Source organism: Myotis lucifugus, unplaced genomic scaffold (assembly GCF_000147115.1).
Source record: "Myotis lucifugus unplaced genomic scaffold, Myoluc2.0 scaffold_350, whole genome shotgun sequence".
Classification (NCBI taxonomy): Eukaryota; Metazoa; Chordata; class Mammalia; order Chiroptera; family Vespertilionidae; genus Myotis; species Myotis lucifugus.
Window position 1 is genome coordinate 631,727 of NW_005871398.1, and position 22,606 is coordinate 654,332.

At 36.1% G+C, this 22,606-nt stretch overlaps 1 protein-coding gene and 1 pseudogene across 1 annotated transcript; both read left to right on the forward strand.

Moving 5' to 3' along the window:
• Positions 1-1,480: 1,480 nt before the first annotated feature.
• Positions 1,481-4,195, forward strand: LOC102432574 (annotated as a pseudogene).
• Positions 4,196-14,761: 10,566 nt separating this feature from the next.
• On the forward strand, positions 14,762-15,700 carry LOC102427572 (olfactory receptor 6C2). The gene has a single exon (XM_006101300.1). It carries the CDS (start codon positions 14,762-14,764, stop codon positions 15,698-15,700), a length of 939 nt encoding a protein of 312 aa, XP_006101362.1.
• The last annotated feature ends 6,906 nt before the right edge of the window (positions 15,701-22,606 follow it).

Consider the following 22,606-nt stretch of genomic DNA (forward strand, 5'->3'; position numbering starts at 1 on the left):
TTTTTTTTTAATTCTCAGTGCTTGGATTCTCTTTTCTCACCATTAAAATGTGACCTCTGCCCAACAGGCAAGGCTCAGTGATTGAGCATCAACCTATGAGCCAGGAGATCACGGTTTGATCCCCATTCAGTACAAATGCCAGGGCTGTAGACTCTACCCCCCAGTGGGGGGTGTGCAGGAGGCAGCCCATCGATGATTTTCTCTCATCATTGATGTTCTATCTCTGTCTTCCTCTGTGAAAACAGTAAAAATATATTTTAAAAGATATGACTTCTTCTGACAGGGGCTTATAGAAACAGGGTTACCCTTAATCAAACACAGGTAAAAATTAATAAAGTGTTGGAGAGTATTAATGTCTAAAGCATTCATATAATATTTAAATTTTTGTGTCTTAGCAAAACCATTTGCTACATTTGCTTGTAAAAAGTGTTTTCCTCAATTTGATGGTAACTTCAGTGAGAACTGAGAAGTATGATGGACTCTCTTATTAGGCAGCTTAGACATGAATTCTCCTGCTATTCCAGAATCGTGTTTTTTTCTTTCTTTGCATGACAAGGCTTTCCATTTTGCAGTTGTTACTTTGGAGATTCTACATAAATCCAAATACTTGCTTTGCATCCATTGATGGAGACATTACTCAAGCAATCCAGTGCTCAATAAAGTCCAGGTCCTTCAATGTATATGGGCAGAGAGAAATAGGGTGCTAGTAAGTTTTATCAACTAGTTATCAGAAAAGAATACACAGACATAATATAAATTTTACAAATAATAAGGTATACAATAAACTCCATTGTAAATTCTGTATACTCAATAGATTTTTACAGAATTATTTCATTGATTTTACCAACTCATACAAAACCAACCAATCTTTGCTAATCAACCAGCTTGACAAATGTAGTTTAACTTAACATTACGTAGTTGAATTTAGCACTCAAAAGCACAATTGGAGTCAGACATTTCAATACTTTCAATAACTTACAAAAAAATTGAAAAGGAAAACAGGTAAAGATATGGAAGACTTGAACAACATTATGAATCAAATTGATCTAATTGAAATTTTTAGAATATTCCATCCAACATCAACAGAATACTGTACTAATTCTTTCCAGTATCACAGAAAACATCAAAGGGAATAATAAAGATCAATGAAATAGAAACCAGAAAAATAAAATTAAAATATCAATGAAACCAAACCTGGCTACTTCAGAATATCACAAAATTGATAAATTTTCTATTGTCTGCTCACTATCCAAACTAAAATCATCTTCCATCACCATACATTTGATCCTCTTTACCCGTTATTAACTTCCTACCCCCTTCTCTTTGGTCACCACCATACTATTGTCTGTGCCTATGAGTTTCAGTTTTATGTCCCACATGTGAGTGAAATTATATGGTTTTTAACTTAATATGACTGATGTATTTTGCTTTGTATATTTTCAATGTCCATACATGTTGTCTCAAAGGGTAACAACACACCATGCTAACCTACACAGGTAAATATCTCTCAGGAGATTGAGTACCTCCCTCCCTAGAATTCCAAAATTCTCATTACCTAAAGTTCCCATTTTGTTGACACACACCACTTCTGGTATCTTTATGTCAGGATTGACTAGTTCAGAACAATTGATCCATAAATGCAGAGCTATGCCCGCAGAGCTAAAGAAATGTCTGGATTTTGAGAATAGTTCTAATATGGGTTGCATACACATTATTCAATCATTAATGGAATGGTGAAGTAGGAGACAGACCAAATGCTAACCTATCTACACATACTGCTTATGTAACCTTGGGCAAGTTACATAAACCCTCAGTACCTCAATTTCATCATTTGCAAAATGAGGTTCTTAACAGGGCCTTCTGGAAGCATTTTGGGGCACAGGTTAAAGGCTATTTAGATCTTTAGTATAATAATAATAGTAGTAATAATAATAATAATAAATGTAAAAATAATACAGACAGTCCTTGGGTTATGTCGGATTCGACGTATATTGTTTCATGGTTACATTGCCATCTTTCATTTATTTATATAAAAAAAGTTCTGTCATTTCAATGTATGTACATATATATGTTCTTTATGTTTTTTATTATTTATTTACCACAAGCAAATGTCAGTAATTTTTATCTTTCTTTTAATTTTTTTTTACTGTTTCACTTCATTACTGTTGTGTATGTGCTCCATGTGAGTGACATAGGTGATTATGTAGGTGGTTTCTGACTTACTGCAAAAATCACATTGTGTAGCACTGTAGGAACGGATCTCTGACATAACCCGAGGACCTACTGTAATAAAACTCATTACATTTTCTCATAACATTTATTATTGCTATCATTGCTGTTGTTATTTTTCTTCCAATATATTTCAGTTCTCTATCACATCTTCCAAAACTACAGTTTGGTAAACAGAAAAGGTATCTAATTATTATTTTTGAAACCTGAGCTTGATAAAGCTATCATGTAACAACTTTCTAAAATAATTATTTAATCTTACAAAGAATGTCCTTATTTTTTTTCATTGTTTATATGACTGATTGTATTCAAAGATTCAAAATGGAACTTTTACCATACAACATTGTGTATTAAAAAGGTCTGGCATTGAGGGGAGAGAGGACTTGCAGAAGAGACAGTGCACAGAGCTGGAAGGTGGAGGGTTGCGTATTAACATTGTGTATTAATAAGGTTTGGCATTGTGTTTCAAATAGAACCACTTTAGACTAAAGGCAAATGGGAATGAATTTCAATGAATTGCCCACAAGTATTGTATTTTCTGCTTAATTATTTACTATAAATAGAATCCAAGACATATTTAGAAAACGATTGTACTCTGACTCAATAATAAATTTCCCAATGGCAAAATTAGCAAGTAATCTTTTATGAATATTAAGTTTTCAAAAATACTATGGGTTTCAATAACTTGTTTAATCTTCCCAAATGAAGTACTTCCACAATGAAGTAAACTAAGTATTTATCATTATTACCCATTTTTATGACTTTAAAAAAACAACTTTCTCTGTTAAGTAAGTTTTCAAAAATATTTAACAGGGAATTATAAAAGCTGTAATTAAAATCTAAGATTTTTAAGTAATAAAAAGCAAATTAATTGCTGATATGAGTTTGCAATTTTAATGGATAACTATGCTGTCCCTTTTTGTGACTTCATGTTTCATTGTTCTTTGTGCTGAATAAGAACACTACAAATGTATTTGAAACCATATCAGGAGTTGACATCTATGATTATTTTTACCTACAGACCTAAGATTTTAGAATTTAGCCATTCCAAATAAGACTTCATTTAGAGAATTCATTCTTATGAGACTTAGGGATGACACAGAGTTACAAGCTGTGACTTGATTCTTCTTTCTGCTGTTCACCTACTTATTGAGTATAACTGGAAACTTGACCATCTTCATGCTAACACTGTCAAATGCTGGTTTGAAGAATCCCGTGTATTTCTTCCTCAGGAATTTCTCTGTCTTAGAAATTTCATTCAAAACAGTCTGGATTCCCAGGTTTTTGGTCAGCATCATTATGGGAGATACAACCATTTTCTATAAGTTTTCTGTGACAAAGCATTTATTTTTATCTTTGTAGGTTCTACAGTTTTTCCTTCTGTCCTATGATCACTATGTGGCGATTTGCAAAACTCTACATTACACACCTTTCATGAGTAACAAAGTCTGCAACCAACTTGTAATCAACTCCTGGCTGGCTGGTTTCCTCATCATCTGTTCCTCTGTGCTTATGGGACTCCATTTGGGTTTCTGTGACTTGAGCGTTATTAACCACTTCACCTGTGTCTCTCTTCTGTGCTGCTGATGCTTGCACAAAGTTTCTACATCCTATGGCATTTTTCTTAGCAGTATTCACCCTCATGGCAACGTTGGGCTTTGTGATTCTCTCTTACACATTCATTCTTCCAAGAATTCTGAAGATCCCCTCTGCCCAGAAAAGGAAAAAGGCCTTTTCCACTTGTGGCTCCCATATGATTGTGGTTTCCATTTCTTATGGGAGCTGCATGTTCATATACGTAAAAATATCTACAAAAGACTATGTGACTTTGAGCAAGAGGGTAGCAGTACTTAATCCTTCTGTTGCTCCCATGCTGAATCTTTGTATTTATACCTTAAGAAACCAGCAAGTGAAACAGGCCCTTAATGATTTCCCCAAAAAGATGTTGTTGTCAAACAAACACTAACCATTATGAAATCTGTAGCTGAAACACAAATACACCACACATAAATGCAGACCATTGTTCTAGGTAGTAGGCATACACAGGGAATAAAGCATGCACAAGTTTCAGCCATTGTGAGGAAACACATTAAACAGTCAACATAATAGAAAAGTAAATTACCCAGTACTTTAGTGGTGGCAAATGCCATGGGGAAAAAATGAAATACTTTAAGAAAATAGGGGTAGAATTCAAATTATATTTGGTGGTCAAAGACTTGAAAGTCATTTTATAGCTTTTTTCTTTTTTATTTTTCTATATTCAAATGTATTTTTCTGTATTCTTTACCTTTTTTCTTTTCTGTAATTTTCCCAGTCCATATAGCTATCAATTTCACACATGTAAAACATGAAGTGATTGTGAGGTATGCCTTTAAATAAGTATTGATGTTTACTTTCAAAAGATAAATACTAAGCTCTAAGCTCTAGATCAGTTGTTCTCAACCTGTGGGTTGCGACCCCTTCAGGGGTCGAATGACCCTTTCTTAGGGGTCGCCTAAGACCATCAGAAAACACAAATATAATTACATATTGTTTTGTGATTAATCACTATGCTTTCATTATGTTCAATTTGTAACAATGAAAATACATCCTGCATACCAGATATTTACATTACAATTCATAACAGTAGCAAAATTACAGTTATGAAGTAGCAACGAAAATAATTTTATGGTTGGGGGTCACCACAACATGAGGAACTGCATTAGGAAGGTTGAGAACCACTGCTCTAGATAAACTATTTAAGTCCTACATCAAAATAAATGATCAGAAATAAAATGCACAACAAACCAGAGTTAGGGATGGAATGAAGACTTAGAAAACTATGCTTTATGATCATGTCTAGCAATGGGTTTTGTGTCCTCCCTACTCTTATTTCCTTATTCTATTGAATCTACTATTCAGAATCTATATGGGGATAGAATAGCTGATAAATAGTTATCTCCTGATAGGAAAATGGGTTATTTGAAGCTGTGAGGTTACTTTCCCACCAACTCTATCCACCAAAAATATGTGTCTATATCTTTTTGGGTTATTAAACAGTAAACTGGAATTATAGTAGTCTGTCACTGTTGGGAAGGCTGATCCTATGTGTGTGCTATAAACAGGGTTATTAGAAATGGCTGTTTTTACACTACATGCAGTGATTCTTTTTTAATATGTCATATTACAAGAAAATAGAAAGAAGTGGGAAATCATAAAAACTCAAGTCGTTGAAAATCAATACAAAATATTTACACACCTATTCAATGTGCATATAAGGTGTACTCAGATAAGGGGAGTTCAAAGATCACTTCCCTTTCTGTTTTCAAACTATCACCCTATGTTGCTCACTCTATTTAATAGTAGGACTGAGAATATTGAATTTTAAGGTGAGATTAAGAATGCTAATAACTGAAAAGTAAAAATCCAACATGTGAAAATCCAAACAAAATAAACATAATATGGATATTAATAAAAATAAAGAAATTAGTTGGACTAGTGAAAAGCCCAATTACTAAAAACAAAAAATGTTTGAAATTATAATATTATAAAAATGTGAGAGAAACATAAATATTATAAAGTTATAATATTTCAAATACTGAGCAAATGGTAAATTTGTATAATTATATGGTAGTAATGTAATTATGGTACTATGTGCAATTATATAAAAACATTGTTATTTTTAACTTTTTAGGATGTTAGTATTACTTAGAAATATTACTTACTTAGTATTACTTAGAAAATATTCCTAAGGCAGCAGATAATCTAAATGCATATTTTAACTATAGAAGAACATACTAAAAATAAACAAAGTTTTAAGAGCTGTGCTTTCAAACTTCCCCAAGATTTGATTGTATTAGTTGTATATATTTTAGATACATAAACCATTTATTTAAACTATGTGTGTATGGGAAAGGGGTGATTCCACAAACTGCAGTTTAGTAATGTTTATCAGAGTTCACATACCAGAACACACAATGCAAGGAACCGAAAACTTTCATAAATTGAATGACTAGGTTCTGTACTTTATACATGTTTTATAAATTTATGACAGCAAAAGGCAGAGTCTATATTCCTATATTTTTGTAGAAGATTGGTGTAGGGTAAATGATCAGGAAGAGCCCTGTGTGAGTAGCTCAATTGTTAAGAGAGTTGCCTGGATATGCTCAGGTTGTGGGTTCAATCCCCACTCAGGGCACATGCAAGAATCAACCAAGGAATGCATAAATAAGTAGAACAACAAATCAATGTTTCTCCCTCTCTCTCCCACTCTCTCTCTAAAAATCAATAAAAAGATAAAAAATGAATAAACAATAAAATGACCAGTAGGGATTAATGAAATATTTCTAGTCTCAAGCATCAAGGAAACAGAATGTTTAGACTAACAGAATTTTTCATCCAGAGGGAATTATAGATCTTTTCTCATGCAGGGATAGCATATAAAGGAGATATGCCTCTAACCTCCCTATGCCATGGCTATGTCAAACAACTGAAAATCAGTTGCATAATTATTTCTTAAAGAGTGAGGATCTGACCTCAGAATCCTTCTCAATACAGTACCAATACAAGAGTTGGCTTGTGAGATCAGATTAATTTGTATCCCTGATGTAATCGCAGTTTCTCACTTATGAGATCAAGAAAGTAAAACTCAGAAATGGGAAAAGGAACTCTTGCAGGTGAATCAGGGCAAATTTGACTTTTGTTAAAAATTAATTTTATTGTGGTGACATTGGTCAACATGATCATATAGGTTTGGGGTGTGGGTTTCTATGTTACAAGATCTGCATATTGCACTGTGTGCCTTCCACCCAAAGTCAAATCTTCTCCTGTCACCATATATTAGGACTCCCTTATCCCCCATCCACTTCCCTCTGACAAACACCATGCTGCTATTTGTGTTCACAAGTTTCAAAAGAATCAGGGCACATTTAGATCTACATTCCAATTCCATTACCCTTTCATACATCACACTGCCTACCTATTTATTCCTTTCCTGGGCATGGCTCCCACAATAACCTATCAATTACAAACCATGTTTGCTAAAAAACTAGGAGCAATGTATGGGAGCGCATACAATGTCAAACACAGCAAGAAGATTCATGGTATATTTGTTTCCCAGAGTTGAAAAAACAGCATTCCTCTCCCTATCACCATAAAATGTTTTCTGATTGCCAAACATTATCCTAAACTAATCACAGGCTTTTATATTGGATGTCAGCCTGTTCTCTATTCCCTTATATGGCGTCACCTCCCTGTAGGCATCCGGTCAGAAATTACCTTTGCTGAAAATCTTTAGGCATCTGACATCTCCTGCCTACTGCCGCTTATACCTCAAGGTTGCCCAGATATTGTCTGGAGCTGCTTAGGGGTATACAACCTGGGTTCCAAATGTGCTTCCTCCCTCTTCCTTTTAGTGAAGCTGTTTTCAGAGCTTCCCAGAAGAGGATGTGAAAGGGCCCCTTTTACTTACTTATTTTTTAAAGATGCTTTTTATTGATTTTTTAGAGAGAGAGATGAAAGGAGAGAGAGATAGGACTATTGATCAGCTGCCTCCTGCATGCCTCTGACTGGAGATTGAGCCCGGGCATGTGCCCTGACCGTGAATCGAACTAGTGACCTCTTGGTGCATGGGTCAGCACTCAACCACTGCACCACACTGGCTTGGTGAAAGGGGGCCCCTTCCCTTGATCGAAGGAAGAGCACTTACCATGAGATCTACCCTCAGCAGTATTGACAACTGAAGGCACCATGCTGTACAGCAGATCTCCTCCCCTCAGACCAAACAACCACTACTCTACTTTCTATTTCTATGATGTTGACTAGTCTAGGTACTTCATATAAGTGAAATTATACAATAGTTGCTCTTTTGTGATTGGCTTCTTAAATGAAAGTCACAAAACCATAAATATTCTAGAAGAAAACATAGGCAGCAATATCTCAGACATTTCTCGTACCAATATTTTTTTTGATATACATCTCCTTGAGTAAGACAAACAACAACAAAAAATAAACAAATGGGACTACATTAAACTAAAAGCTTTTTCAGAGTAAAGGAAACCATCAAAAAAATGAAAAGGCAACCCACTGAATGAAAGAAAGCACTTGCCAATGATACATCTGATAAAGAATTAATTTTCCAAAATTTATAAAAATTTTATACACCTCAACACCAAGAAAACGAACAAGCCAATTAAAAGAATGGGCAAAATACCTGAATAGACACTTTTCCATAAAGGACATACAGATGGCCAACAGACATATGAAAAGATGCTCAATATCACTAATCATCAGAGAATTATAAATTAAAACTATAATGAGTGTGAATCAGTGGTTAGAGCATCAGCCCTTTCACTGAATGGGGTACTTAAAAAACAGAGGTTTAATTAATGATTGAATTATTAGAGACCTCATCACCGGACAAGTATTATTTTAGAAACAAATATAATTTTAGAAAAATTACAACATGGATATTTTCATTTTAAAGAAGTTGTCTTCATATGTATATATATATATGTGTGTGTGTGTGTGTACATATATAATTTTAAGCACCTGATACCTAATTAGGAAATGTTCACTATTAGCATTTGATATTAGGTAACCATTTGATATTAACTAACACATTTCCAGCATCAGTTTTTTTTCATTTTTATTGGGGTGACATTGGCTACATAATGACACAACAAGTTTTTTAAATATCCTAGTTTTTATTTATAATATGTTCAATGCTAAGATACTATTTCAAAGAAGTTATATTTTTAGCATTGTATTTGTTCACTATCAAATGAAATATGCTTACTTTTCTTGTTGGTAAAGAATAGCTTTGGTAAGCATTATTAAAACATACCCTGGGTTTATGCCAATGTTGAAATTATATAAAAATGTAAAGGTGAAGTTTGAGTTGTTTCCTCACTAGTCCTCTGCCTGTTTGGCCTTGCATATTTTAAACTGATTGCCCACAGTGTTAAGAATGATACATGGGTCACAGGAATATGAACATCCAAAAATGTTGGTTTATTTTTGCTAAGTTTCCCCACTTCCCCAAATATCTGAGGAGGATGAAGAGTAAAAACAAAAACAAAAGGCCCCATAAATTCATCAATTAAGGATAAAGAGAAATGTAATTAGATGTGAACAATGAGGAGGTGCCTAAGGTAGAGGTAATGTTCTGTCTTTAAAATATTCTGAGATGGGTTCCTTTTAAAATATAAAAATATTTCAAAATTTCAAGGGGAAGATATTTCAAAGCCAAAATCATTAGATCGGTGGTTTTTAAATGAGTGAACTGTTTTTGAGTCATCCATGTAACAATGGACTTACAAAGTGTCATCTGTAGGCAAAATAAAGAATATGCACGTCTGCCAAAACCGGTTTGGCTCAGTGGATAGAGCATCGGCCTGCGGACTGAAAGGTCCCAGGTTCGATTCCGGTCAAGGGCATGTACCTGGGTTGCGGGCACATCCCCAGTGGGAAGTGTGCAGGAGGCGGCTGATCGATGTTTCTCTCTCATCGATGTTTCTAACTCTCTATCTCTCTCCCTTCCTCTCTGTAAAAAATCAATAAAATATATTTTAAAAAAAAGAATATGCATGTCATATTTCTCCAGCTTTTCAAAAGTAGATAAATGCTTCTATGACTAAAAAATATAAATTTAATCTACAATATCATTGAATACATAGAAATTTGTCTCAATGTGTATTTTCATATTAAATAAAGACTTTACAAGCAATTATATCATGGGAAATTAGGTAAACCAAAATATTTCAGCAATTAAAATTGCTTATACTCATATCAGGCTTGTGCTTTTTTCCCTTATTACTAGGATGAGCACCTGGCCTCTGTCTAATGCTATTGTTCTGTCTTAGTGTCTCAAAGGACAGCATTCCTGATGCTGCAATTTTAGTTGCTTTGCCAAAGTTCATGATGCAAAAGATTTATTAGTGACATTAGAAGCTGGGTCTCCAAGGATTTTTTATTTTATTCACTCAGGTGATCCCAGTGCACCTCCAAAAGACTGAGCAGAAAAACATAAATATAATTATTTGGGGAGTAGGAAAGCCAACTTCCTGCTCAGAGCCATCATAGTTCTTCCAAAACCCAGAGGAAGTTCTTTTATTCTCCCCTCTTACCTTGGATTTTCTTCCCTTTGTGACAGAGATCAAAGGAAAATGTTTCCAGCACTTACAGTAAGAAAGATCAACTAATGAGAGTCTTAATATGATATGAAAATGAGAAATTTGAAGAACTGGAGAGGCTCCAGAAGATCCCTGGAGAGTAAGGGTAGGTTGATAACCCTGTTAGACCAGCGGAGAGGCATGTCTTCCTGAACACAGCGCTGTTAAAAACAATGAGGAGGTGCGGGCAGAAACCATGAAAAATTATCAAAAGAATAAGTGTCATAAGGTAGATATGTGAGTTACTTTTCCTTTTGAGAGATAAGGAAAAATATTTGTTGGCATATCTTTCTGTAACATGATTAATTAAGCTTATATCAACTTTTAACATGGAAAATTGTAGTAGAAATGTTATGAATTATACAATTGTCCTTTCTAAGACTAAGGGCACAGTTAGGGTTATATTTTTTACCCATAAGTAGTCACCCCTGTGGTGCAATATCAAGGACATACAGAAATATGCTTTCCAAATCCCTGGAATTTATACCCCAAAAGAATATCACATTGCTTAAAGTGTGAGCAATTTCTTTTTTTTTTCAAATAGGATACATATTTTTTTATTGATTTCAGAGAGGAAGGAAGAGGGAGAGAGAAACATCAATGATGCAAGAGAATTATTGATCGGCTGTGGATCGAGCCTGCTATCCAGGCAGGTGTCCTTGACTGGAATCCAACCGGGATGCCTCAATCCCCAGGCCAATGCTCTATCTTCTGAGCCAAACCTTTAGGATGGGAACAATTTCTTTTTTAAACAAATGTTATTGATTGATTTCAGAGAGAGAGAAAGAAACATCAATTTGATATTCCACTTATTTATGCATTCATTGGTTGATTCTTGTATGTGCCCGGACCCAGGATGGAATCTGCAACCATGGTGTATCAGGACTACACTCTAACCAACTGAACTACTCAGCCAGGGCAAGTTTGAACACTTCCTAAATAGTTAATATCCTTTTATTATTAAAAACATAAACAGAAACAATTCCATCCTTCCTAAGCATCTATTAGTTCAACAGAAATGTCCCCATATTATCTAAATTACACACCAGAGTAATGATTGAGAGACACTTTTTGTTACAGAAGATAGCAAGGCTGAAAATAGTATCTTTCTCTCTCTCTCTCTTTCTCTCTCTCTCTCTCTCTCTCTCTCTCTCTCTCTCTCTCTCTCTCTCCTCTCTCTCCTATATGATTCTATTTTTTGAAGTACCTAAAACAAATTACTAGAAATAGAAAGAAGAATACTGTTTGCCAAAGAATGGGGAAAGAGGAAAATAGGGAGAAAAAAAGTGATTTTAAATACACCTGGCAGTCATTTGAGAGTGTAAGAGGCAGAGGTGTAATAAAACTGTATTGGTACAAGAAGCATGTCCCATTTAGGGTTACGGAAGGATGATCACACACATTCACATACTATTCTGGTTCTTTAGATTAAACCCTGAAATAACTGCTCTCTCTACAATTTCCAAGAATAAAACACACTTTTCCAAAATTGAAAAGAGTATTTCACTAAGACCATTTTTGCCTGTTGTGTATTCAAAGGAGGAAGTATGGAAAAGGAGATGACAGCAAGGTTGTCAATTTTTAGTTACTTCATAGTTTGTTCTACTTATTGCCCTTTTTATAGCCCTAGAGTAACTGGGAGAAAAATATGTCTAAGGAAAATAAAATTTAAGGACAAAGCAAAGAATAAGTAAAGCATAGTAAATTTTTAGCACACATTTTTACTTTTTTTACCTTAAACAAATACACAGCCAGATATTCTGCCAGAAAAAAAAATGGATTTATTTGGGAACAACAAGGAACTGCAATTTGGAATTCAACATTTAATTTCATGTTTGTTACTGTAACACAAAGACGGTGTCATTCTTGGATTAAAATGTTGGATTTCTTGTTAATATATTTAAAACTGCAACCAGTAATAACACCCTTAATATTTTTATTATATATGATATTTTATTTCAACAAATTTAAATATTTAGACCATAACCAATTGCAATTTGGGGCATGTGATCTAATGGCCAAACTTTCGCTCATCCAAAGAAGCATAAGAGAGGAGGTTCTTTTATAGAGAAAAGTGGGAATTCAGATGGGTTTTTGTAAACAAAAATTCCATGGCAGTTTAACATCTAGTGGCTTTTCTTTGGCTGATTTTTAACAGTCTTTCATTGGCTGAGTGATTGTCTATTGAGGGGAAGATCGTCCTTCCTGTTAGAGGAGTAGAATAGAAAAACATCTTGTTGGAGGTAAGACAATGAGTGGTAAGGTGTGATCTTCACCTACAGACCCTCCCAACGCTAATTTCAATGAGGTTTCTGTTTATTAATCTTTATAACTTGCATATAAGAAAAATCATTAATAAATTGATCTTATCTAACACAAGCAAAAATAGAATTTGCATAGAGAAAGAGGATGAGGGGGTTTGAAAAAATCGCAGAGAGTTGGAAAGCAAAGCACTATTTTTCTTTCCTTGTATAAGTTATTGATTGGTATAAGGCTCAGAAAGAGATCACTCCTTTGGGAGTAGAAGGATCATCTAAGGAATCTGTTTTCATTATTAACCTATTTCTTGAGAAGCCTTGAAGGTTTAATACATGAGGTAAGTATATGTGGCAGACTGTCATTATATAATGTTGGCGGTAACTTTATTATTATTTCCATCTTAGGGGTGTCCACTCTGCATCATTTCCCTTATTTGAGTTGTGTGTGTTTTTCATAGATTCTCTTGCGTTAGTGTCCATTTTCCTGTGTTCATGTCTTCAAAGCAAGATTGGCTTTGCTATATGTATCTCATGGGATTTTATAAGACACACGTCCATAGAAACAAGGGAATCAATTTTCCAGACTCAGAGGGCCGTTATTTGTAGGATATATTTTAAAGCAACTGAGTGAAAAATCATTCATATAGCAAACTAATTAATGTCTCCTGGGGAGATCCCACTTTATTCAGTGAAGAAAAAAGTACCAGGAAGCCTAAAGGCTATGTATTCAGATAGGACATATTTTCATAGTTATCATTGTACGTAAATAATTAATGTGGTTAATGACAAGGAGCAGTTAGAAATAGAGTCTCTTCCTCTTGCTAAAGACTATACATAATGCTCAAAAATAATATCAACAAAATAAGACTCATAATACAGGGGAAAAAATCCAGTTAGTATTCTATTCATCCTTCATGTGTATCTGAAATTATAATGTAAATTTAGAAATTACGTGGTTACAATGATATAATGAACAGCACCAACTGGGAGGGAGATGTGGATATATGTGATGATGTCAAATTTGGCAACAACTTCCTTAAATGTCTGGGTGGATCTCAAATATTAATATGCATACGAAAGTCTTGATTATCATGCCAATATTATTCTGACTTTTAATTTCTCCACTGTCACCTAACCCCTCTTCCCCGGTGCCTGGCTAAAATTAACTACAGTGAATATTTTTGTATAATTTTAATGAATTTTATAATAAAGAGTCTAGCCTTGTGCTTCATAGTAATGAAGTTCCTGTAGGTGTTAGAAAATCAGTAGGGAGGGGTTAGAAGTGAAAGTCAGGTTGCAGAGGCTTAAAGACTAAACTAAGTAGAGGTACGAAGAGAAGGTAGAACGACTACTCTCTTTTTAAAGAAATTAAAAACATAATGCAAAAGGCACCACCTGGAAGACTATAGTTAGTGATATTAAATGTAATTTTAGCTTTGGGGTTTTGAGAGAAAAGGTACCAGAGTCAATTAACTGAAAAATAACATGAATGCATATGAAGATACTCCTTTGCAAATATCTTGAACTCAGCGTTTTCTAACACTATAGATAATGTAATTATCCATCTAAGAAGAAGGAATAAAAGTGAAGAACAATAGGCAAAGAAAAATATCAAGATCCATTATTACATTTTGTATCATTGTTATTTGTTTGTTTTCCAGGAGAAATACAGCTTACTCTAAAACAATCCTTTGATTGTAACAATTGAAGAGAATTCATGTTCCTAATCATCTGGATATGTCCTATATCTAAGGTTTATCTTGGATAAAGAAGGCTTAAGCAATATCATCACTTTTCCTAACTTATTTGTAAATCCAATTCATATAATGAATTATAATAAACTACATTTATAAATTTTGAGGAGTAAATAATGATCTGAGAAAAAGTTGGATTATTTAACAATAACAGGAATCCTGAAGGAATAATCTCTTGCTCATTCAAGTAATATTCTGGAAGTTTACTGGAATAGTGGCAATATTGATTATGATGAGAAAGGAGAAAATAAATGTAGACTGCTTTTCTTGGTTTTTCAATATCGTCTTTTGCTACAGAACTTGAATACCTACGTCGTCATAAAAATCTCTTATTTTTACATGCTGATTGGGTGGATTTCAAAAGTCAGTGATGAGAAACCACACACCAGTAACAACGTTTATCCTTCTGGGACTAACAAATGACCCACAACTACAAATTTTGCTTTTTGTCTTTCTATTTCTCACCTACATATTCAGTGTGACAGGGAACCTGACTATTATCACCCTCACACTGCTGGACTCCCATCTGAAAACTCCTATGTACTTTTTCCTCAGAAATTTTTCCTTCTTAGAAGTTTCATTTACCACTGTCTGCATTCCTAGATTCTTGTACAGTATATCAACTGGGGATAATACCATTAGCTATAATGCTTGTGCAAGCCAAATATTTTTTGTTATTTTCTTTGGAGCAACAGAATTTTTTCTCCTGTCAGCCATGTCCTATGACCGCTATGTTGCTATCTGTAAGCCGCTTCATTACATGACCATCATGAACAATAGGGTATGTACCTTATTAGTCCTCTGCTGTTGGCTGTCTGGCTTGATGATCATTCTCCCACCCCTTAGCTTGGGCCTCCAGCTGGAATTCTGTGACTCCAATGCCATTGATCATTTTAGCTGTGATGCAGGTCCCCTCCTAAAGATCTCATGCTCAGATACATGGGTAATCGAACAAATGGTTATCCTTGTGGCTGTATTTGCTCTCATTATCACCCTCGTGTGTGTGTTTCTGTCCTACACATACATCATTCGGACAATTTTGAGATTCCCCTCCGTCCAACAAAGAAAGAAGGCCTTTTCTACTTGCTCGTCCCACATGATTGTGGTCTCCATCACCTATGGCAGCTGCATCTTTATCTACATTAAGCCCTCAGCAAAGGATGAGGTGGCCATAAATAAAGGTGTCTCAGTGCTCACTACTTCTGTTGCACCCTTGTTGAACCCCTTCATTTACACCCTGAGGAATAAGCAAGTGAAACAAGCTTTCAATGACTTTGTAAAAAGGGTAATATTTCTCTCAACGAAATAGAAGTTTGGATGAATCTGAGTAAAATGAAAGAAGAAAGTCTTCTAAATAGTTAACAGCTTCTAATTTATTTCATTGCTTTTTTCCTATAATGTACTCATAGTAATCTTCTCAAAGGCATTTAATACTGCATCTCACCTTAATCGAACTCCCTCCTCTTCTTTCAAACCAAGCTCATACATCATGATTTTGTTCATTGTGAACCTATAAAATATATATTCCAAGTAATTGAACTTGCCTCCATTTCTGACCTAGTCTTTTTGTCAGTGCTCTGTAAAAAAAGAAATAATGAAATTTAAAAGTATATAAATTATATAGAAGATACATTATGTAGTAACATTACTAGTTTTTATCTCTAAGACAAATTTATGAAAGTTAATATTATAAATCTGAAAGTCAAATAAATATTAGAAAACAGCAACAGCAAAGACGTATTAAAATAATTTAAATCAAATAAGACATTCCAAGCTAATTAAAATAATGGAAATAACAAAGTGGAAGTGAAGATAAAAAGTGGGAATTTGGGAATAATCAGAATTGATGAAGTAGAAACATCTTCATAATCACTAATAAGATGTACAGCAGTCCCCCATATATAGAGGGGATATGTTCCAACACCCTCAGTAGATGCCTGAAACCTCAGGTAGTACTGAACCCTGTACATACTATGGTGTTTTTCCTATGCATACATACCTTTCCACTTAAAAGAATGACTTTACAGCTTCTCTTTGGGATACTCAATTGCCAGCATCACTACTTTTATCCTTTGGAGCTATTAGTAAATAAAATAAGAGTTACTTGAACATAAACACTGCAATACCACAATAGTCAATCTGGTAACTTAGCTACTTGGTGATAATGAGCAGGTAGCACATACAGTGTGGACAGAGGGATTTGCAATTTATTTATATTCATGAGGCTTTTATTATATAGACTAGAGGCCCAATGCACAATTCAGGTCCAGATGGGACAGAGATGGATGGCATGAGATTTCATGACAGTGCTCAGAACATGAGTAATTTAAATCATATGGATTGTTTATTTCTGTAATTGTCCATTTAATATTTGCAAACCACAGTTGACCACAGGTAACTGATATCACAAAAAGTGGAATTACAGATAAGGGGGGACTATGGTATTTGCAATTTATTTATATTCATGAGAGAAATTCACTGAAAAAGGCATATATTTGATTTAAAATAAATTTAAAGATAATGTCACCTTTTATGGGTTTTAAAATTAGAATAGATGCACAAGAGTGAACTGGAACACCAAATTTTAAATGCTTATGAAATAAGATAACTATTCACATCAAGATAAGGTTCATGAATGATTTAAGAAGATATCATGGATATTCAACTGGCAAAAATAGGGAGAAAGGGAACTACAAAAGGGAATAATTATGGAATTATGATCAAGGGGACAACTGAAGAAAATATTCCTAAACTGAAGAACTTAGAGTTTGAAAAGAAGAAAGGAAGGATGATAGGAAGGAAAGAAGGAAGAAAGGAAGGAAGGAAGGAAGGAAGGAAGGAAGGAAGGAAGGAAGGAAGGAAGGAAGGAAGGAAAGAGGGAAGGAAGGAAGGAAGGAAGGAAGGAAGGAAGGAAATATATATATATTTTTTTGGGGGGGGGGGTTGGCGTGCTCAATCTCTTCACCTTTTTTCACCCAGCTTCCCAACCGCTCTCCCCTCTGATAGCTGTGGAACTGGAAATTATGTTAAGTGAAATAAGCCGGTCAGACAAAGACAAATACCATATGATGTTACTTATATGTAATAGCTAATCAAGATAATTTAACAAACTAAATAGAAATAGAAGCATAGATATATAGGGACTATTTATTTATGAAATGTGAGCTTTGAAAATGCAATTAAACAATCTTTTATATTATTTCTATGGACAGAATTTTTAAAATAACTGCCTTTTTAGAACTACCAATTTCACTGTGCTACATTTAAGTAACACTTATTTTATTTAATAACTAGAGGCCCGGTGCTCTCACAGTCCAGGACCCCTCACTACTTACCGCTCGGTTTGCTGCACCTTAGTGCTGCCTCAGCAGCGGAAGAGGCTCCCACCACCACCGCTGCGCTCTCCAGCCATGAGCCCAGCATTTGGCTGTGCTGCGCTCCCCCTGTGGGAACTCACTGACCACCAGGGGACAGCTCCTGCATTAAGCATCTGCCCCCTGGTGGTCAGTGAACATCATAGCAACCAGTCATTCTGGTCATTCCGCCATAATGGTCACTTAGGCTTTTATTATATAGACTAGAGGCCCAATGCACAAAATTCATGCAAGGGGCTTGGCCATCAAAGCCCCAGCTGCCCCTCCTGGCCCTCGCAACCCCAGCCAGCCCTCGCAGCCTCATCCGGCCCTCTCAGCCCCTCCCAGCCTTGGCCAGCCCTCACAGCCCTGGCTCATCTGGAAGGTCGTCTGGACGGTCGTTCTGCTGTTCGGTCTAATTAATATATTAACTCTTTATTATATAGGATAAACCCAAGCATCAAACTCTTTTCAAACATTATTCTTAATGCCCTTACCAATTCTATAAATATGTTTTAGTTGTATCAAAACATGGACAGAAGATTGAGTAAATTGACAAATATATCATAGGTAACAAATAACATAGTCCGAATTTTTATTTCAAGTCATGTTTCATCCTCTACAATACACTACCTTTCAAGTAGAAGTGTAGTTTTGGTGGCGGAGGGGTGAGAAAAGACACTAAAGAAAAGCATATATACTGGCATAGCAGTAGGGATATCTAACTGCCATAATACACTCTTTCTTATTACGTGTGTTTATTACATTGTTTTATTGACATCAAAGAAAAAATTAAGTTGTCTAAACATTTCAGAATTTAGGTACTGGATTTATACACCATAATCTGTCCTATTGCAACATATTTAATATTTTATGGTTTGATAAAGAGAAAAAGGATGAGATAAAATTGCAGTTGTCATTTCCCTGGCAACTTTGAAGCATATTTATTATCAACATAATTTCATGGCGCATTCACCAAAGAGCTCTTATGTACTAAAATCAACTATAAGATATACCTGAATAAAGAAATCTGCACAAGAGATTCTAAAATGTTCATTATTAAGACCAAAGTAATTATTACATTTACTAATTTGTTTAATTTAATGACAAGTTAATAAATAGTGAATACAACTATAACAGTTGATATAGTTGCAAAACAGAATTAAATAATTTAATTACTTAATTTAAATAATTACTATAAAATCTACCCAAATGTAAAATTGAAGAAAATAATAACAGTGGGAGCCAAGAAACTAAGCCAAATAGTATTACTCCAATGTCCTTTACATGTGGAATTTTAAGTATTCTAGCAACAAATAAATACAAAACAATTATAATGCAACTAATATTTGAAGTATTAAAATTTGACTCAGGGTTGAAAAGTAGCATTCTTTTAAATTGGAAATGAAAGATGTACAGTGGTAGGCTTATTATAGTTTGAAATGAAATAAAGCAACTAATAGTAACTCCATTTCTTTAAGGTTATTTACTAATATTTTTTTTCCTTTTGTTGTGTTATGTTTCCCTGACTATTGGTAATCCTTGTGGCCTTCATTAGTGTCTGTATATTTGAAGAAGTAGGCACCTCTTCCAGTCCTTAGAGACTGACTTTGGCAGGTAAAGCTCCTCACCAGTCAGCCCACCCAGAGGTTCTGGACTTGCCATCTGGTGGAGTCCATGGGTGGGCTTGCTGCTGGAGTCCTTGGGTGAACTGGGCTTTTGGATGGTTCAGCAAGTGGGTGGGCCAGCTGCCTCAGTCCAAAGGGGCTGATCTGGTGCCTGGATCCACATGGGTTAGGCTGGACATCTGATTCCATGCATATGGTAAGTCTGGGACATTGGTCCATGAAGGAAGGTCTGGAGTCTGTATCCAGAGAGGTGGCCTGAAGCCTGGTCCACTGGGGGCTGAACTGATGCTAGAGAGTGCTGTATTTATTCTATACAGACTTGTATCATTCTTGTTAGTTCATCCTTTGACATGCAACATATATGCATATATAGTCTTTATTTATATACTAGAAGCCCGGTGCACTAAATCCATGCATGGGGCCTGGGGAGAGGGCTGGTGGGGAGGTCCCTCAGCTCAACCTGCACCCACTCCAATTCAAGAGCCCTCAGGGGATGTGCTACTGATGGCTTGGGACCACTCCCATGGTTCTCTGCTCTCTGCCGGGCCTGGCTGCTCCACACCATGGGGATGGGCAAGCAGGCCCTGCTGGGTGTGGCCTGCGGGCCCCATTTGCCTGCTCGCAGGTTGCCCAGCAGGCCCTGCTGGATGCTGCCTGTGGCCCCACTTGCCTGCTGGGATCACATTGCTGGGGTGACGCCTGCCACCACCACCGCCCAGCAGGCCCTGCTGTGTGCTGCCTGCGGCCTCCCTTGCCTGCTGGGATCACATTGCTGGGGTGACGCTGCCAGCGTCTTGCCCAGCCTCTATGGGCACCGCCATCTTTTGTCACGGAGTGATGGTTAATTTGCATATTACTCTTTTATTAGATAAGATATGACAAGAGGCTTGTTTCACAAAATACGTGCATTGGTAGGGTCCCTAGGCCTGGCCAGGATTGAGGGCCAATCAGGTTCTCTGCATCCCTGCCTCTGACCTCCCCACCTCCTCCTTCCCTCATCACCCAAATGCTACCACTGCATGGTTCCCCACCTCCTTGCTTTTCTGCCTCCCTGCCTCCTCCTTTCCTCAGCATCTGTGTCCACTGCCACCCACCCCTGGCTCCCCATCCCAGCCTGGGGGCCCAGCCCCGATCAGGCAATCGGGGCTTGCTGGCCAGGGGGAGGAGGGGCCAGGAGGTTGGCCAGCAGGCCCCATGGGCGATTGGGACCTGCGGGCTGAGAGAAAATACTGCATTGAGAGTCTGCACCCTGGTGGTCAGTGTGCATCATAGTGACTGGTTGTTCCATCGTAACAATCTCTTAAGCTTTTATATATATAGATGTGTTCATATTGATACCTCTAATTCTAATACAACACTATACAGAGTACTTTTAAAAACTTTCTGTCTGTGCTTGTGATTTCTTACTCTCAGAATAAGAAACCTCGGTGTCGTTTACTTCAATGCTAACTTGTGCTAATAGCTTAATCGCCACTACAGCATAAACCAGCTGTTATAACGGCATCAACATTAGGACAATTATATGAGTTGTGGCATCTTTGTGTTCTAAGAGCTGACACTTAAAGAAGAAAAATATAATTTCATACCCCAGTTTTGGGGGAAATAAGACATAGTTTTATCATTTTTCTTTTTATTAAATTTATTGGGATAACATCTCTTATATAAAAGGCCCGTGTCCATCACACCATAACACCATCACAATGAAAAGAGGAGCAGCTCTCGCAGTGAGCAAGGCAGAGTGCAAGCTACTAGCAGTGGAGAGCTACAAGGGGTGGAAGGCTAGGCAGCAAGCTGAGGCAAGTGGAAGCGAGCTACTCACGCACAATTTCTTGTGTGTTGGGCCTCTAGTTAGTTAATAACATTATACAGGTTTCAAGTGTACAATTCCATAGTACACCATCTGTACATTGCATTGTGTGCACACTACCCAAAGCCAAATCTTTCATTACTGTATATTGGATCCCCTTTACCCTTTACTACCTCCCCACTCACTTCCCTCTGATAACCGCCATACTGTTGTCTGTGTCTATGAGTTTTTGTTTGTTTTTACAGTTTGTCCATTTGTTGCTTTAAGTTTTATATCCCACATATGAATGAAATCATAGAGAACTTGACTTTTTCTGTCTGACTTAATTACACTTAACATAATATTCTCAAGTTATTGCAAATGGCAGTATTTCATCTTTTCATGGCTGAGTAGTATTCATTTGTGTATATGTGATAGGGGCAGAAATAGAATATTGGGAACCAGCTATAATTGTAAGAAATATTAATCATGTTCTGTTAACTGTGATTGTTTTATTCTGATTAAAGAAGGCACATTCTAACCTGTGGGACCTGGGAGCTCACCTGAAAATGCAGTCCATCCTCCTCATCAGGGAGCTGCCTATTCTCATGGAAAGATTAACAATCTTGTTGCAGAAACCAGAGCTGCCAGCCCTTTGAAGACCCCCAGGCTTTTCCATATCACTAAGCCCTTTGAAAATTCCCAGCCCTTTGGTTATCACTAGCCCTTTGAAGACTCTGAGCCTTGCATACTAGCGGGCCATTTCAAACCTCCAGCCCCCATTACCTGTAAACTGGCCATTTGGCAAACCCTTCCCAATGTAATCTTAGTCCTTCTACCCAAATGTAAGCAGCTGGCTTACGGTGGGACACAGAGCAGATTTTTGTGGGTAACCCGCTGCTCTCCCATACTGCTGGCAGTTCTGGAATAAACCCTCATTTATGATTCAATCCTATCTCTGCTTAATTGGCTCATGTAGTGACAGGCAGCATGGACTCCTTGATTGTCAGGTTATATATGTATCACATCTTCTTTATCCAATCATCTATCAAAGGGTATTTTGGATATTTCCATGTCTTGGCAACTGTGAATAATGTTTCAATGAACAAAGGGGTGCATATGTCTTTGAAAAGAAATACAGTTTTATTTTTAAAGCAGTCATTTGAATTTTGAGAAACTGATATTTTATATCATTGAGAGTAGGAAACTTAACACAGAATTAAACACTAATAATTATATAACAAGTCATAAAATTCATCATCTATTCCTGCTTATTTAATATATTAATTGCATGTTCAAGAGATTAAACTTGCTTATATGTCCTTGAAAATTTGTGTGAGAAATCAACTATTTGTCTATTAAATATTTTTATTGTAATTTTTTTTAAATCTACCCATATAATAACCTAAATAAAATCACACAAATGAGATATATGATTCATTTAAAAG

What these genes read in the sequence shown, in the direction of transcription:
- LOC102427572 (XM_006101300.1), top strand. Translation starts at nt 14,762, where the DNA reads ATGAGAAACCACACACCAGTAACAACGTTTATCCTTCTGGGACTAACA.